Source organism: Mirounga leonina, unplaced genomic scaffold (assembly GCF_011800145.1).
Source record: "Mirounga leonina isolate KUSES-001 unplaced genomic scaffold, KU_Mleo_1.0 Mir_166, whole genome shotgun sequence".
Taxonomy (NCBI): Eukaryota; Metazoa; Chordata; class Mammalia; order Carnivora; family Phocidae; genus Mirounga; species Mirounga leonina.
In genome coordinates, this window is record NW_023270418.1 from 27,234,627 (window position 1) to 27,252,938 (window position 18,312).

At 51.0% G+C, this 18,312-nt stretch overlaps 1 protein-coding gene across 1 annotated transcript in view; it reads left to right on the forward strand.

Moving 5' to 3' along the window:
- The first annotated feature begins 376 nt into the window (after nucleotides 1–376).
- Nucleotides 377–18,312, forward strand: part of STX3 (syntaxin 3) — a 34,240-nt gene continuing 16,304 nt past the window's right edge. The window contains exons 1-2 of the mRNA XM_035012935.1: nucleotides 377–601; nucleotides 16,154–16,237. Coding sequence (XP_034868826.1) covers nucleotides 572–601; nucleotides 16,154–16,237 — 114 coding nt within the window. The 5' untranslated portion in view covers nucleotides 377–571. The remainder of the gene's footprint in view (nucleotides 602–16,153; nucleotides 16,238–18,312) is intronic.

Here is an 18,312-nt window from a genome sequence, read left to right on the forward strand (position 1 = left end):
CGTCCACGGCGCCAACCCGCAGGCCCCCGGACGGCCAGCTCCGACCCTCGGGGCGCCCTTCCTCCCGGCGGCACGCCTGGCTCTCCTCCCGCCCGCGAGGCGCGGAGCGCTTCGCCAGAGTCCTCGGCTCGCGGGACTGTGTGCGGCTGGGCCCGGCGCAGCCTGGCGCGGCCGGTGAGCGGCGGTCGGGCGGAAGGGATGGGCTCTCCAGCAGGACCTCCCCGCCCCCCGAGGGGCCAGCCGCGCGGGTCGCGGGAGCCGTGGGCGGAGACCCGCTCGGGCCCTTTAAGGAGCAGCGCGGGGCGCGGCCCAGGTGAGGGGCGGGCCGGCCGGGCGGATCTGCGCTGCGCGCCGGCGCCGACCCGGGAGCCGGATTTGGAGCGCGCGCGCCGGCGGGGCGGGAGGGGGCGGCGCGGCGGAGCCTCCAGTGGCCTCGGACGCTCCTCCTAGCCCGCGGCCGCCGCCCGCCGCCGCCTCTGCCTCCAGCTCCTTCGCCCCGGCCCGGCCGGCCACCACTTCCGGCCGCTCACCTGGGACGCGCTCCCCTGCCTCCGGGCGCCTGGGCACCGGGATGAAGGACCGGCTGGAGCAGCTGAAGGCCGTGAGTCCCGCCGCACCCGGGAGCTGGCGGGCCGGGGGCTGCAGCTGCGCGGGAGAGGGCTTCCCTTTGCTCCCCACATCAGGGCTAGAGGGGGCCCCCGCGCGAGGCCTGGGCTCCCCGCGCTCCAGCCGCATCTGCGCCCCTTCCGCACCTCCCTCCCCTCCTCTTCGGGGTCACGTGCCGGTGATTCATCCCTGGGCTGCGATTTCCGTGGATGCCAGCAGCTCTCCCCCCCCCCGTCCCTCCCCCAAGCTGGACAGTGTCACTCCAGAGCTGGGGTCCGCAGGTGGGGGCTGCCTGAGCCCAGCGAGGTTCTCTTTGAGGTCAGGGGTCACCTCCACCTGCCTGCTACTGCCTGGCACTATGCCCAGGGGCAGCCTCCTCCTACCCTCCCTTCTTGTCTCCCTGGACGGGGGGGCGGCGTCGAATCGGGCTGCCCCTCCCCGCCAGGAGCAGCTCAGAGCTCCTGGGTGACCTCCTGAGCTGTGAGCTGGTCACATGCCAGGATGGGCCCCGCTCCTCGCCATTCCGAGGTCTATAATTATTAATTTCTCCGTCATCCTCGGGACAGCTGAGCAAAGGATCCGAAGGTGGACCGCCTCCCGTCCTACTGCACAAAAGCTGTAAAACCTCAGGCTACTTACTCTTCTGAGCGTCTGTTTTCTTATCTGTCGAGTGAGGATGATCATAACTTAGAGATTTGTTATGATATCAAATGACATAATGGGGCTTGATATGGAGAATTGTTAAAGCGTAGGTTTTTGAGTCACTGACTCATTCAACAAATAATTACTGAGCACATTCTATGGGGCAGGCCCCCTGCTAAGCCCTGGGGATTGGGTGACACAGGCTCTGTCTTCACGGAATTTTATCATTTTATTATTATTATTATTATTATTATTATTTATTCTTATGTTAATCCCCATACATTACACCATTAGTTTTCCATGTAGTGTTCCATGATTCATTGTTTGTGCATAACACCCAGTGCTCCATGCAGAACGTGCCCTCCTCAATACCCATCACCCGGCTAACCCATCCTCCCACCACCCTCCCCTCTAGAACCCTCAGTTTGTTTCTCAGAGTCCATCGTCTCTCATGGTTCGTCTACCCCTAATCACGGAATTTTAAATCTAGCCTTTGATAGATACAAAGCAGTCCCTCTGCCTGGGAGCTTGTTAGGCATGCGAAGCCTAGGCCCCTGCCTGAACCTACAAAATCAGTCTGATCACTCACGAATCTCCCCAGGTGATGCATCTCCCCAGGTGATGCAAGACCACGTTCAAGTTTGGGGAGCACAGGAATGGATAGAACTGGGCTTGCCTCCTGGCTACGCTGCTTACCCTGAGCCTAGTTTTGTCATCCGTAAAGTGTGTGGTTGTGAGGACTGAGAGCGTGAGAGAGCACGCAGAGCCCTTTGTAAGGTGCAGAGCACAGGTAGGATTAATAGATGGTAAATATTATGCTGATAGCTGTCGAAGCTCTTTGGAAAAATGCAGGCCTCCTGCAAGCATGAGGGACTGCTGGGATGGTGTTGCACTCTTCCCTTGTCTCTGGTGAGACCTTCATGCCCCTCCGGCCTGCTCTGCGTGCTCTGGGTCCTAGGGCTGCAGAGGAGGCGAGGGTGATGGGGAAGAGGAGAAGCAAAAGGCACAGCCACAGAGAATGGGAGGGAGCCTCCCTGCCTCCTGCCTGCTTGCTCGCTCTTTGTCATCTGAGCCTCCTAGCATCCTGGTCACGGACAGGACAGATTTTATTGCCCCTATTTTTATACAAGAGGCAAGTAGAGCTCAGCTTGGGTAGGAGGGGTGTCCCAGAGCTGGGCAGGGCACAACCCGGGGAGGAACCGAGACCCCTGGCGCTCTCCACCCGACTCTTTTCTTGAGGCGTGCTGGTTGGGGAGGCAGAAAGGAAAGGTTTTGAAGCTCTTCCTCTATCGGCCAGCACACCCAGCAATCCTAAAACAGCGCAGAACTGAGCAGCGGGCAGCGGCGACTCCCTTCCTTGTGTTAGGAAATTCATTTCCAGAAGAAGATAGCCCACAGCCCCTTTCAAGCCCACTGTGAACAAAAAGCAAAGAACTTTGAGTTCTGAGTTTCCTTGCCAGGAAAGCCAAGCAAGTCCCCTTGCTTCCCCGAGCCTCATTGTTACCCTCTGTCAAATGGAGCTTCACCCCTGGGGAAGGTCAAAGTCAGCCTGAAGGCTGTGCAGTTATGGGGTGCTGCCCTGGTGTTTTGGAGCAGGGGTTTGGCTGGTAGAGCTGTGCAAAGAGGACCAGGCTGCAGGTTCAAAGGTTCTAATTGTCGCCTGGCCACCGAATAGCTGTGTTCCTTCGTTTCCGTATCCTTATCTCTCTGCTTCTCTGTTCCTCTTTTGTTAAACGAGAATTTTGGTTCATCTCAGAAGCCCCTCCTGGCAAATGTTCACGTCTTCTGTGAAGGCTGTTGTTCAGGTTTGCATGGATTTTGGTTTCTAGTCCACACCCCATCCCTGGCCCCCTGCAGGGGAGAGATGCCTTCACTGCAACAAGATAACCCCCTCTGATTCCTTTCATCGATGAAGGATGTTAGTTACCCTGTATGAAACCAGTTTCACACCGAGCAATCCTGTGTAATCTCTGTGGCATCTTTCTAAACCTTTGGGGGAGGCGAGGTGAGAACTGCCTCCAGATAGTTGGAGGGCTGTCATGTGCAGGAGATTAGCTTTCCTCCTTGTAGATAAAAAGAGAAGATTGAAGTTGATGGGTAGAACTAAGGACTCTGCACAAAAGCTTTGTCAGTAGTCAGAGCTGCCCAAGGATGGACTGGGCTGGCCAGAGAGGTTGTGAAGCCTCAAGCCTGGGGGTGAGGCAGGAAGCTGGCGGGAACGTCCAACGTTGTAGGAATTTGAGCAGCTCTTTGAGGGCTGGGGGGCAAACAAAAAGATTTCAGGCCCTCACCCACCCTGATGATGTGTGGATGCTTTGTTGTCTGTGAGCCTGTGCTAGGCACCATGAGGCTCTGGGGTTTCTAGGACCGAAGTCTCAGTTGCGCCCATAAAGTGGGTCATCGTACTTTCCCCATAGGGCCATTGTGGAAGTTGGATGAGATAATCCGAGATAATCACCTGCCATAGGACATGTGAGTTCCCCAACTTGACCTTCTGGGAGCCGCATCCACACTGAGGGGGCATACCTCCAGAGGCCAGGGTCACAGACCTGACTCATCCCTTGCCCTGCTCTTCCTGGTAGACTTAGTCAGCAGCCTGCTTCGCCAGAGAGTAGGACAGGCTTGCCAGGATGCCTACCCTCCAGCCCGTCTCACAAGGCGGTTCTTGCTGATTTCTCACTAGTCGAATTTTGGGTCTGCTGAGTCCAAGCAATTCCTGTCCCAGCTCTCTTTTCATTCCGCAAACATTTACCGACCACCTACCATGGCCCAAGCACCGGTGAAAGGTACTGGGCTATACTGGTGATTACCATCTATTCCTGGATGTTCTTACGAAGTTCACAGAGAGGGAGACCCACAAGAAGCAGAAAATGATGATACCATCCTTGTGGTGGAAGCCACCGTGGGAAGACCCCGTTGACTGGCCTCCGGGGACAAGGCACTAGAGAGTGGGGGGTGCTTCCCAGAAGGGATGCTTGAGCTCAAGTCTTGTTAAGACCAAGTCCCATCTCTTCAAGGAACGTAGAGTCTCCCGAGAGGCGAGGATCCGGGATTTTTCTCAGGCACTCTCCCATTGGTGAGTGCTTCACTTCTTCACCACAATCAGTGCTTTGGGACTACTATGTTCTGGGAATGCTCATCCTCATCCTTTTGGACCTCTTCCTGCTGGACATCATGTTAGGTAGAATTAGGACACAGAGTCCAGGTCTTAAAGAATAAATGGTCATGTATGAAAAAAACCCCCAAATCAAAGGTAGGTAATGATGGCAGTGATGTAGGGAATAGAGGTCAAGGACTTTGGACCTCTGGAGGACTAGAAATAACTTGGGGTACACCAGGCCCTCCGAAGCCAGTGCCCATAGGGACACACTAATGAAATCAACCATGTGGGGCTCTAAAGGCCAGACTAACTCTTTATTCTTTCTGTTCTGTCTGTCTTGCTGCATCCCCAAGGGCTCCTTGGCCTCCTGCTGCATTTGACATTCTGGGGTCTCCGTAGGACCAGAGGTCCCGATGATAAGGGTTTGAGGGTACCCCCCCTCAGAAACATGGGGCTGTACTTTCCTTTAAAGCTTACTTTGTTCAGGAAATATATATTGAACTCCTACTGTGTGCCAGGTGCTTTGGTTCATAACCAAATCTTTTTTTTTTTTTTTAAGATTTTATTTGACAGAGAGAGAGAGAGACAGCGAGAGAGGGAACACAAGCAGGGGGAGTGGGAGAGTGAGAAGTAGGCTTCCTGCAGAGTAGGGAGCCCGATGTGGGGCTCGATCCCAGGACCCTGGGATCATGACCTGAGCTGAAGGCAGACGCTTAACGACTGAGCCACCCAGGTGCCCCCATAACCAAATCTTAACATCCTGACTTGAGAATCTCTTTGCTGAGATTCAACCTGAGAATCTCTACATTGAGATTCAACTTAAGAACCTTTTCCCTGAGATTCTGTCCTTTAGTGATAAGATTTCTTACTGGTCAGTGATTTCTTCCTGGGAGGATTCACCCCATGGGAGAGCAGTTTAGATGGAGCAGACAGGAGGCCCAGCTGAGATGAGTGACAGTGGATTGAGTAGGGATTACGGACTCATCAGCCAGAGGCCAGAAGAGAAAATGCTTGGTGGAGAGAAGGGGATTAGATTTATTTTTGTTCCTGGGAGTGAGGGGGAGGCCGGGGCCTGGCAGAAGCGGGGGGAGAAATGCTGGTTTGTGTCATGCTCTCTCCCCTCCCCTACTGTCAAAATTCCTACCTATCTTCCAAAACACATTCTTTACACTTACCCTAACTGCAGCCTAGATATTCTCCCTCCAGTCCAGCTGCCCATATGGGCCGTATTCCTTTGCAGCAAATGCCTTTCTCCTATTAGGTCAGTGGGGTTTTTGTCACCACGGAGCAGGCTTAAAACCACCTTCATTTGTTTTTTTTTCATGAGTTGGACTCTTTGTCTCCTAGGTCCTATTGTCTTTAAGATTGATGATTCTAGGGGTGCCTGGCTGGCTGGGACTCTAGAGCAGATGACTCTTGATCTCAGGATTGTGAGTTCGAGCCCCACATTGGGTATAGAGATTACTTAAAAATCAAATCTTAAAAATCAATAATTCTCTTCCTCGTCACCAGATCATCAGCTGCTGTAAAAACGATCATTTATTGAGTGGCTACTTACTGTCTGACAGGACTTGTGTTAGGTATCTTACAGACATTGTCTCTAACCCTTTCAACCCTGCAAGGCAAGGTGGTGTTTTATATTATTCCCATTTCACAGGTCAGGAGATTGAGACTCCGGTTTGATTGACATTCCAGTTGGGAAATGTTGGGATCGAGAATTGAACATGTCTGTCCAGCTTTTTTCGATAGCCCTGCACCGTACTTGATCCTCTCCCCAACTACCCCGCACTGCAGGCCTCTAGACACAGCAGCAGAGAGGGTATTGCTGTGGGACCCCAGTGCCTAGTGCTCCGCATGGTGGTTATCCAGCAAACATTTGTGTATTGATGAAGCCACAGCTTGGCCCTTACACATCCCTTGCTCATCCTTATGGCTTCGGCTTCCCTCTCCATTCCCCGTGGGCTGGTGAAGTACAGCATTTACTCAGGGAGCCCATGACTTTGCTAACGAAGCCAGAGGTCACTGGTTCTATCCTCAAGGACAAGGTTGGAGGAGTTCCAAGGCTCCTAGCTGTTCCTAAACCCTTAGCCCAGTTCATCATGGAGGGTGGCCCCGTTTAGAAGGACAATGAAGGAGAAGATGTGGGTGCCACGGTGAAAATCTAGCTCGCCCCATTTCTCCCCTGGCAAAGTCTTAGACATCTCTTAATGCTCTGTTCCGATGTCACCACAGGGCGGCCTCCACACCCTGAGCGGGCAGCATTTCTGATTCCTCAAACTCTTTATTCTTGTTGATGGGTAACAGCGGGGACCTAGCGTGTGTCGGAAGCTGCCTGCCCTGCGTGTGTGCTGACCGGGGGAGCACAGACCACACAGCCCACAGCAGGGAAGGCTGCAGACCACGCTACAGACCTCCAGTGAATGTATGGAGACAGTCTGCAAATGAGCTGACTTGGATTCTGGAGTCCCTGAGGGGTTGCACCTGCAGCTACTTGGATCTCGGGCCTCTGCAGCTTCCTCCTGTCACCAGTGTCCTCAGTCTCCACGGTCAGGTCAGCCGGTTTTCTGGCAGTGGGCCATTTCCATGGCAGCGTTCCCCTGTGGGCACTGTGAGTGCCGTTCAACCTAAAGGAGATTAGGGGAACAGCCGCTCTCTGGGGATGCTTAGCTGTCTGGGGTAGAGCAGCGTAGTGTGGCATCGGGCTTGCTTTTTTAAAAAATAAACTTGTAACTTTGGACTAATTTTAGATTTGCAGAAAAATTACAAAGACAATACAGAGAGCCCCTGTCTACCTGCACCTGGTTTCCTCCCTTGATGACACCTTCCATTATGATGGTACTGCTAAAACTCAGGAACCGATATTGGCCTGTTAACTCACTGAGCTCCAGACTTTGTTTGGATTCCACTCATTTCCCCACGAACGTCCCGTTCTCTGATCTGGGATCCAATCCAGGACACCACACGGCAGCTAGGTGTCCTGCTTCCTTCGCCTTCCCTGGCCTGTGATGGTTTCTCCGTTGTTCCTTGTTTTCCACGGCCTGGTCAGTATGGCTTGTGTGTTTTCATGCCTCGGAAGTGTATTTCCCGAGGCCAGTGCTGCCTGCCGCGGCTGGGGTGCGCTGGCTGTTGGGAGGCGTCGCTCCCTGTGGTTGAGAGCAAGCGCTCTCCTAACTCAGGCACTCACCATCTGCGCCCTCTTGGGCAGGTTGCTTGGCATCTTTATGCTTTCATTTTCTCAGCTGCAAGATGGGGAGGGTCCCCAGAAGATCGTTACGGAGATTAAATGGTAAATGTAAAGTGCATGTCTTAGAAGAATCCTCAGCCCGTGGGGAGCGCTGGATAGATGGTACCTCATGTAAATAAGAGTGAAGTGTTCTAGAAGGATCATGATGGGGAGGGGGCTTGTGGGACAGGGGCTGAAAGGAAGTGTTGAGCAGAAGGCTGGGGATGAGTAGAGAGGAAGATGTTATTAGTTCCTCCATTCTGTGCCCTTGAGAATGGGATGCTGTGGGGTGTTGAGAGGTGGGGTGTGGAGGGAGAAGAAGTCAGAAAAAAGTGAAGACAGGCTGGAGTAGGGGGGAAGAGCTAGAAGGGGACCTGAACTCTCCAGGGGGAAGCAGAAGATATTCTTTCAGTCTCTTTGAATGGCTCCTGGGACGTGAGAGCATGCAGGAGAAGGGGTGGTCTTCTCACTCTGGTGGTCTTCCTGCAGGTATCCTGTGGGTAAATCCACTCATCTTTCAACATTTCCCCAAGGGATCACCTTTGCACACATTCTCTAATAGGCTTCTCTCCTCGCCAGGCGGGAGTCCCCCTTGGATTCAGGCGAGGTTGGGCATCCCGTCTTCTCCTGAGTGTGTGATTCCTTAAGTGCTGTCCTCCCCCACCACGTGGGGTTGTAATGACCCGTGTGCCGGGAGTTGGAGCCAGTGAGGTCCTGGAGAACAGGGGGTGCTGAGTTTGGTCTGTGCATCCCCAGTGTCTGTACTGTTGTCTGGGAAATGATGGTGTTCAGTAAATACTGTTGGGTGAATGAATGGATGGGACCTTGTAGTGGGAAAGAGAATGTGTGGATGTGGGGTTGGTTATGACACCCCATTGTCTCTCTAAGTTAATGCACTGTGAGCCCAATGGATTGGACCAGGCAGGGTTCTGTCCTGGCTTTGTTCCATATTAGCTGTGTGATTCTGGATGGATTAACCGCCCCCCACCACAGATTCCTCATCTGTATAGACAACATCTACCCAGGACATTTTTCCTCCTCCTTTTCTTTGGGTGAACTTCCATCCCTTTTCACTGTTCCTTCTCCAGACCTAGCTCAGGTCCCGAGAAGCAGAAACAGGTGGTAATTAACATGGCACTAAGGATGGAACTTTGATGAGTTTTGTATCCAACAAACGGAAAGCAGGGTCTTTCCAAACACATGTACAAGATCGAAGAATACTGGCCACGTACGAAGACCTGAAGAAAATATGTCAGATTGCACAGAATGTGAAATCCTTTAGGCCATGTTCCCTGACTATGACATAATAAAATTAGCAATACAGTAACCATCCTCCCCCACCCCCCGGGCTTACCCTCTTTGGAAATTTAAAAAAACCTTTCTAAATAACTCTGGGATTAAGAAGAAACCAAAAAGGAAATGACAAAATATTTAGAGTGATAATAAGAGTAGTAAATACCAAAATTTGCGAAAGTAGCAGAAGCAAAATTCAGAGACAGCTTTATTTCTTTAAATACATATTCCAGAAAAATGACTTCATTCAAATAAATGAGCTAAGTTTCAATTCACGCTGAGGGACCTGCCGTCCCCACCTGAACATTGGTATTAGAATCGCACCTTTGGTAGAACTCTCTTCAGAGGAAACAGGCCCGGTTCTCTGCTTAGGTGGCATGGTCTCGAGCATTTAATACGGACCCAGCACTGCTCTCAACATTTCATGTGTATTAACTCATTTAATCCTCACAGCAGTTCTGTGAGCAGATTCTTCATGTTGCAAATGAGGAAACCCCAGCACAGAGAGGTTCAGTAACTTGTTTAAGATCACACAGCTACTGAGCAGCAGAGCTGGGTTCTCAACTTGGGCCTGTCAGATGCATCTGTGTCTCTATATACATGCATAAGAGTCATAGGATTTACGCGCATAGGTAACTTTAAAAAAAAAATTATTTATTTTAGAGAGAGAGCAGGGGGGAGGGGCAGAGGGAGAGGGAGGGAGAGCGTCCCAAGCAGACTCTGCGCTAAGCGTGGAGCCCAACGTGGGGCTCAACCTCACGACCCCTGAGATCATGACCTGAGCCGAAACCAAGAGTCGGTCGCTTAACTAACTGAGCCCCCCAGGTGCCCCTGTCCTGGTAACTTTTTCATTCATGCACATAGATTAATCCAGTTTCATTTTACTGACCTTGCAGCATCCCCTAAAATTAGTGAGGGTGTGTCAGGAGCCGGAGTGGGAAGGACATCTGCAGATAGAGTGTGGAGGGTAAGAACCGGGGCTCTGGCCCCGCAGACCTGCTTTGGGGCCCTCACACCGCGCACTTACTAGCCAGAGCACCATGGACACAGTATTTAACCCGATTGAGAGGTTGCCTCATCGGTCATTGGAGAGAATAATATTTGTCCCTCAGAGGTTGACGTGAGAATGAAGTCATATCTTTCAACCACAAGAGTGTCAGTGACAAAATACACACATAGAGTAGTATTGTCATGGCAGAATGTGTGGAGTGAGTGGGGCCATCAGGGACTTCGTCTCTTGTTCAGTTGTCCACAGACTCGCTGGCCTTGGGCTAGTCTGGTCATGGGCTTATTCCTCAGTTCTTCATTTTCCAAAGAGGGCCAGGGTTGGCCTCAACTTGTTCATCCAGGAGACATCTTGAAAGTAAAAGTGTGAGGCTCACCAGGCTGTTGTTTGAGGCTGACTCCTTTTGATTCATCTGACAGGGTGCGTTCAGCAGAAAGGGAAGTGTCCCCTCTGGGAGGGTTTCACTGGAAGAGAAAACAGGGTGGGAGGGAAAATGGGTGTTGGAGAAGGGCCATCAGCCTCTGTAGGTGGGGAGCACAAGAGCACCGAGTACCTATTGAGAGCTGACATGCTTGCTCAGAATTTCTGGCTCTTTTAATTGAAGAAGAGGGACTGGAAAAACCAGATGTTGGGCAGTGTGTCATGGGCGTGTGTATGTGTGTTTGGAATCCTTGTCAGTGGTGGTGTTTGTCTCTGGGAATCTGCAGACCCTCATTCCGGAGGGAGGCAGATGGGGTAGGGGGCAGCGGGGACAAGGAAAGTCACATACCATTGTCTCTTTGCATTTATCGGGAGAGAATCTGGGCTTCTGAAGAGGAGTGTGTAGCTCCCACGCAAAGAGCTGTTCTGTTCCCCCGTGGGGAGGAGGAATGTATGAATTTGTGCTCACCTGCTTGAGCCAGGAGGGCCCTGTCTCCCCCCCCCCCCCCCCCCCCCCCGCTACAATCCTTTAATACCCCGCTGTGGGACGTAAAGGACCAGATGTCCCTTCCTAGTCCCTTCCTATTCCGGACTGCTGGTGCCTTCCCCTCTGAGTATTTCCCTCACCCCGAAACCTTCCCGAGAGCTCCCGGGCCTTCTGGCTTGTCCTGGGACCCTCTTGTCTTCCTGAGGCCTGGCCACTCTGGCAAGGAGGGAATCGGTGATTTCTTCATTTGGGATGGCTCCCTTTTTCTTTCTTTGTCCCTCCCTTCTGTCTTGCTGCTCTGATTTGTATGATCCTTGAGGAATTGCCGATGATTTAAACTTACATTGCAGCCGTATTTTTTTTTTTTTTAACATTTTTAAATTGAAGTGTAGTCGAAATGCAGAGTTATCTTAGTTTCAGGCATACAACACGGTGATTTGACAACTCTGTATGTTACGCAGAGCTCACCATGGCAAGTGTAGTTACCCTCTGTCACCTTATAGCGTTATCACAGTATGGACCATATTCCCTGTGTCGTACCTTTCATGCCTGTGGCTTATTTATTTTATAACTGGAAGTTTGTACCTGGAAGGAGTGAGGGGATTTCTTTCTCTATCTCTCTTCTCTAGAAGGCATCCATTTGTTGAGGCCTGGGGTTTCCTGGCTAGCTAAGCTTGCTCGTTTGCTTGCTTACTTGCTTCCTTTTTTCTTCCTTTCTTTTTTGACATCAGGACTCTTTCTTCAAGTGAAATGTTACATTCAGCCCCGGTGTATAAAGCAGATAAAAGGGAAGCTGTGCAGATTTAAGAGTAGGGAAAGGCCCGCCTCCCTGACTCCCCCTCCCTGGCTTCCCTGGGCGCTCTGGGGGGCACATGTCGAGTGTCCTGGGGTTCCACAAAGCCGTACTGGAGAGGTAAGCTCCTTACTTGGTGAGAAAACCCAGGCTTAATGAGACAAGCAAGCGCCCAGCTGCTCTCCGTGGCTCTTGGTTGCTCTGGGCGATAGGCTGCTTTGGGAAGGGGTGCTGGAATAACAAGGGCATTGGACAGACAACTCAGGCTTGAGCCTAGACTCTGCAAAGCAGAGGCTGGGAGACCCCGGGGAACTTAGAAGAACGTCCATGACTTGCAGGTCCTCAACTGTGAAACATAGACGGGGCTCACTGACAGGGCGAACGTGAAGCAGCTAGGGTGTCTGGTCGGGGCTCTGCGGCTGGCAAATGTTTTTATTAAAGAAGCTAACGAGGGGGACCCAAGTCAAATAGACTAAGGTTGACAGAGAAGGCAGTTAGTGTGGAGTGAGAGGAATTAGAGCTTCGGCCCCCACACGTTGTGCTCTGGGCCCCTGAACTCTCCCCACTCTGCAGAGAGGAGGTCGTGGTCACGGCTCCCTCCGCGGGACTGTGGGGCCCATTTGGGTGGCAGGGATGGGTGACAGACTCAGCGCTGCCCCCTGGCAGATCTCCCATCTCCTGGGGGGTTGTGGCCCGGGGGCAGCAGGAGGCTGGGCCTTGGGGGAGGGGAAGGAAGTGGCCGGCTTGTGGTTCTCAAGAGTTTCTGCTGCGGCCCCATGTTGCAGTTGCTGCAACGTTCCTGTTGCCACACGCCTTGATTCTTTGATAAAGATGCTGAAGTTCTTTTCCTGGCTGTGCTCAGTCATGTGGGCTGAAGAGAAAGGGTGCTGCGTGCTTTCCCTGCCCTTGGGCTCTCCGGGCTGAGTCAGAAGGGATGAGGGGGTCTCTCTGGGATCAGTTAGATCCCCCAGTGCAGAAGCCTGGTGGGAGTCCCCATGTCTTGAGACTCCGGATAGATCCCCGTGATAACGGCCTCTAGCTTGGATTCTCTGGACTAAAGCATGTGCTGTCATCACTGGTGTTAATTCTTGCACAGCGCAGTGCAAGAGACTCTGCGTGGGAAGATGGGGATCCAGAAACCCGAGTGCTATCCCTGGCGGGTCTGAAACTCAGTGTTTGGCTGTGGGCCTTGATTTGCCCATCTCTCAGTGAGCCAGTTGGATGATAGAATCTGTAAGGTTGCATTCAACTCTAAAAGCCCTGTATCTTTTTTTTTTCCCTTTCCTATTTAAAGGTACTTAGATCCAGGTTGAAGCTGTAGAGAAGTTGGCTAGATCTTCTATACGGCCGTGTTTTTGAGTTGTAACTACGTGCTGTCCATGGCCTAAGGAACTTAAAATATGATCGAATTCTCACAAAAGCATTGGTAGGCACTATTATCCCTATTTTGTAGATAAGGAAACTGAGGCTCAGACATGTTAAATCAGTTGTGTAAGGCTCCGCGACCGGTATATGATGAAGTGAGTTATGGAACCCAAATTGTCATGATGCTCTGGAGCCGATCTTACTTTCCTAGCCATTAGCGTGAGGACTTCCTAGAAGGAGGAGAACTCACTCTTTTAGACACCATGTCTTTATGGCAAGGTGATAGGGAAACTGATATTTATTAGGCAGTGGTGTGTGCCCAGTATTGTGCTAGAAACCTTCCGTATGTGGTGTCTTCCAGTGCCCATAAATGTCATAAGGTGTCTGGTAAATGCAACGAGTAAGTGGTAACAACAGGTCTTAGACCTAGGTTGTGAGTTTCCAGACTTCGCTTTTCCCGGTTCACACATTCTCTCACTGAAGATGGAGCAGGCTGCCCCCCTAGAGCCTGCTCCAAGCTAAGAGGTGATGTCTCGGATTGGGGGGCACCCTGTACAAATTCCAGGGGTCTCAGAGATTTATGTCATGACTGACAGCAAGGTGCCTGCCTTCCATGCTCCAGGACACAGCTGTTCCCAGCTTCCAGAATCTTCCCTCAGTCCATCCCAGGATAGTAGCCTCATCCCACTTCCAAGACGTCTGTAGAGAGGAAACTCAACAAACACTTGTTAACTCACCTTCCCAGAGGAAGACTGGGCCCCTGTTTTCCAGGGAGAGTCACAGAGATCCTTCCTGGGACATGGAGCTCTCTGGAGGCTGCCAAGAGGCCCATGTACTAACGATAGTTGATAAGAGGAGCGCCCTGTCTCCACTTTACTGCCGTCTCTGCGGAGGCTAGTCGTTCAGTCAGCTAAAATTGATTCCATTTCCCTTACATATCTAGCCCATGGTAAGTGCTCCGTGTGCACATGGAATGAGTGACAAGAGCCAATTCCTCCGAAACGGATTTTTTGAAACATTAGAAGAATACTGTTCAACTCATTGGAAGAGTGCTGGGAAGGTCGGTCTGTGGAACCTGCTGGAAGCGGAGGGGCGGCTTCGGGCTTCGGAGGAGTAGAGGCAAGGGTGGCTCTGCAAAACCAGCAGGTATCTCTGTTGGGCACTGCCACCCACTCCATTCACTTTGCAATTCAAATTCCTCAGGGAGCTTGGGTCCAGATTGATCCCCTTCACTGTCCCCACACAATTCTGGGAAGGTTATCTACACAAAGGAAGGTGTTCTGGGCAGGAGCTTGCACTGAGAGTAGCTGTTACAGTAGATAAGGCAACCCTGGCCCTCCAGGGGTTTATAGCCAGTGGGGGAAGATTGATAAGTAAAGGAATAATTAACAGTAGGCTGTGCTGGATGCTATGGAAGGTTTGCACTAAATGCATTGGGACCTTAGGGAGGTTTTAAATTTTGCAGGAGGGGGAAGTGTCAGGGAAGGCCGACAGAAGAGATGGTGTTGAGATTGAATTTTAAAGGCTAAGTAAAATTTTTCCAGCTGGTCCTTGTGTGACAGACAGTTAAGCAGATGAAAGAATGGAGTTGCAATTGTCTGGTCTGGAGAGTGCATCCTAGAGGGAGGAGCATGGGTGGGACGAGACCTTAATGGGGCCTCTGTGCTCTATTTTTTTTTTTAAAGATTTTATTTACTTATTCATTAGAGACAGAGAGAGAGAGGCAGAGGGAGAAGCAGGCTCCCAAGGAGCAGGGAGCCCGATGTGGGACTCGACCCCAGGACCCCGGGATCATGACCTGAGCCGAAGGCAGACGCCCAACCATCTGAGCCACCCAGGCGCCCGCCTCTGTGCTCTATTAGGCATTGGGACTTTTAATCTGAGGAGATGAACAGAAGGAATGACTTTTTAGGAAGTCGATTTCGGGGGTTGTAACACTGCCCTCAAATTCAGTTTCTTTGAATGTGGCTGTTAAGTTTGGGTTGCTGATGGTTCCAGACAAGCCAGAGAATGACATGATGGGGGAGCCAGTCAGAACAGACTCTTCCCATCATGAGAGTCTCAAATTTCAGTGGGAATTCCCAGTAATTCCATCCTCTGTTGGAGATGGGGTTGTGTGTTGGGGGGAGGTTGGTGGCAGGCTTTCATGGCCTGTGGCATTCTGAGTGTTTGAAGAGTGACACGTCTTGGTTTGGAAAGCCCACTGGATGTCATGGAGAAGCAGGTGTAGGGGATTTCCCGCTCCCCACCTTTACTCCCAAGAACCCATTCTCCCTCTGTGCTTAGAAATGGTCAATGTGTCCTGCGGAGCTGGGGAGAATGTAGAAACAGCTCAGGCCCTGGATGCTGGGTGGGAATGAAGGACTTCCTTTAGTTAGCCATTTTGTGATTTTGCAGAGGAAGTGGAATGAGATCAAGAACGCTGGGGTCCCCAGGGGTTGCCGGGGGCTGAGGGGAGAGCTTCCTTTTCCTTATAAACATGAGGTCTGACAGAGAACAACACACAGTGCTGTTTTTTTGCAATAGGTGGTTTATGAAAACAGGAAGATCTTTGCTCCTACTGTGAGGATTGGAAGTGAGTACTGGGGAGGAACTGAGGCTAGAAACTGTTCTAATATAGACCTCTGGTAGGGCAGATCACGCATTTGAACACTCTGGGGAAGGGGCTAGGAACATAGGGTCCAAATCCAAAAGACAGGCTAGAATCTGCCTGTCTCCACATTTTAGCTGTGTGACTTTGGCCAAGTTACTCAACCTCTCTGTCTTAGGTTCTCCAACTGGAATGAGTCATAATACTGCCCCCACCATCCCCAACATCAACAACAACAACAACAACAAAACTTAGCGTTTATTGAGTACTTACAGTATGCCGGGCACAGTGCAAACATGTTTTAGCTTCATTGTCTCATTTCTTAACCCCACCCCGTGAAGTAGGTAGTGCATTGTCAGCATTTTACTGACCTGGGCGCAGTGAGGTCAGTAGCTTGCCCATCCCTCCCCCCACCCCACCCCCCGCCAAAAGTCAGTAAGCGGTGCAGCTAGGTTCAAGTGCAGACAGTGTGAGGCTGGAGTTTGAGGCATTGCAGAGCTGTTCAGAGTTTTGAGGGAGATTATGTATGTATAATGCTTAATATAGATGTAGCTCCGGGTGAGTATTTGGTACCGTTCCCTGCGTCTTGTGTTCTGAGCCTCACGCTGCTCCTTTTTGTCTCTCACAGAAGCGGCTGACACAGGATGATGATGCCGATGAGGTGGAGATTGCTATTGACAACACAGCCTTTATGGATGAGTTCTTTGCTGAGGTAGGAGACCTTCCTGTGGTTTTTTTTTTTTTTTTTCCTGGATGTACATAAGGAAACACAGCCGCTGTGTAAAGAATAAAACTTGGCTCTTTCAAGGGTAGCAGAGGATGGTCGGTCTTTTTCTGGGGTGGGGGGTGGCCAGACCAAGAAGTTGCCTGGAGATTCTCTTCAGTACATACTTGGGTGGGTCTGGATTTTTAATCTTACTGAGAAAGTCAGCAGAGGGTAAATTATATGTAAAGAGATGTTTTTAAAGTTTTATGCTATATGACAACATTTTAATGATATCCTTTCTTGCCTAAATTATGTGATTTCAATACAGAATCAACCGTGGCGGTCACAGTCATGAGTGTAAAAGAAAAAAAAAAATTACGTTTTTAGGCCCGTGATTCGGATAGATCCGATTTGTTGTTTCCAAAAATTCAGGCCATTTGACTTAATTCTAGTGTTAACTGAAACACTAAGGAACCACCTAGTTTATTTTTTTGGAAGTTCAACAGAGGCAAAGATGGGTTGCCCCCATCTACAGACCCGCATAATCTTTGATCTGGAAGGTCCTTGTGGGGAGCGCCTCTGTTCGATGGTAAGTGGTGGAGCACGGTGTCAGGGGATTCAGATCTCAGCCCTACTTCTGACCTGCGGTGGTTCCTTCACACGCTTGGTTTCCATATCTGTAAATGGGGACTGATACTGTAATTCCCCTTAGGGTTATTATGAAGATTTCATGGAATAATGTTTGTAAGGCATTCAGTGTAGCATCTGACACGTATGTGCCTGATGGATGATCCTTCAAAACAAAAGCATGGGGGCGCCTGGGTGGCTCAGTCCTTAAGCGTCTGCCTTCGGCTCAGGTCATGATCCCAGGGTCCTGGGATCGAGCCCCGCATTGGGCTCCCTTCTCTGCAGGAAGCCTGCTTCTCCCTCTCCCACTCCCCCTGCTTGTGTTCCCTCTCTGGCTGTCTCGCTCTCTGTCAAACAAATAAAATCTTTAAAAAAAAAACAAACCAAAAGCACGAAAAGTTCAGTCCTGGAAGTTTCTGTCATCTTACTGTGTGTGTGTGTTTTTTTTTTTTTTTTAAATTTAAGCTTTTTATTTTTTTGGAAAGAAGACAAGAAGCGCCACATTCTTTCCCGCAGGAAGAATGTGGGCACCTCCCATCTCTAGATCGTGGATGTGGAAAGTCGCCCTCTAGCTCTTGTCTAAATAGCTTGGCGGTTCATGGCAGGTCATCTGTGGGAGTCGTTAGCGGGTAGGAGCAAACTGCAGTGCGTGCTGGCCTGATTGGGAAGTTGGCTTGAACTTGCTCTGCAGTTCCCCACCCTCTCCCTTGGTGGGTCTGTCCTTCTGGTCGAGGAGTCACCGTGAGACCCTAGAGCACTTGAGTTTTGTGAGTCCAGGGCTGTTTCAGGTGTGGATCTTGGAAGGAAAATGCCTTTTCAGGGGTAGGGAGGACCCCTGTAGGCACTGTAGCTTGTTCTGATCTTGCCCTGGATATGCAGATACGTTAGAGAACTTCTAACCTTAGATAAGGCAGCTTTGCCAGTAAGTGTGCTTTCCCTCTTCTTTTTTTTTTTTTTTTTAAAGATTTTATTTATTTATTTGAGAGAGAGAATGAGAGACAGAGAGCATGAGAGGGAGGAGGGTCAGAGGGAGAAGCAGACTCCCCGCCGAGCAGGGAGCCCGATGTGGGACTCGATCCTGGGACTCCAGGATCATGACCTGAGCCGAAGGCAGTCGCTTAACCAACTGAGCCACCCAGGCGCCCCTGCTTTACCTCTTCTAAGCCAGTACGAGGTAAAAATAACCCTGAAGGGCAGTATCCCTTGTGAAGGGGGAAGATGGTGGGCCTCCATGACGTGGTCTCGGTTTATCCTCAAGCATTTCGTAGCAGTTGATGTTGGTCCAGTCACTTAACGCCCCTGGCCTCTAATTCCTGCTCTGGAAATTGGGAATGTCAGCACTCACCTTTCAAGGTCGTTGTGACGGTAACATGAGATCACGCATCCAGAAAGCGTTCTCTAAACAGAAAAGTGCTGGCTGGATCATAGTCATTTTTGGAGCCTTAACAAGAGAG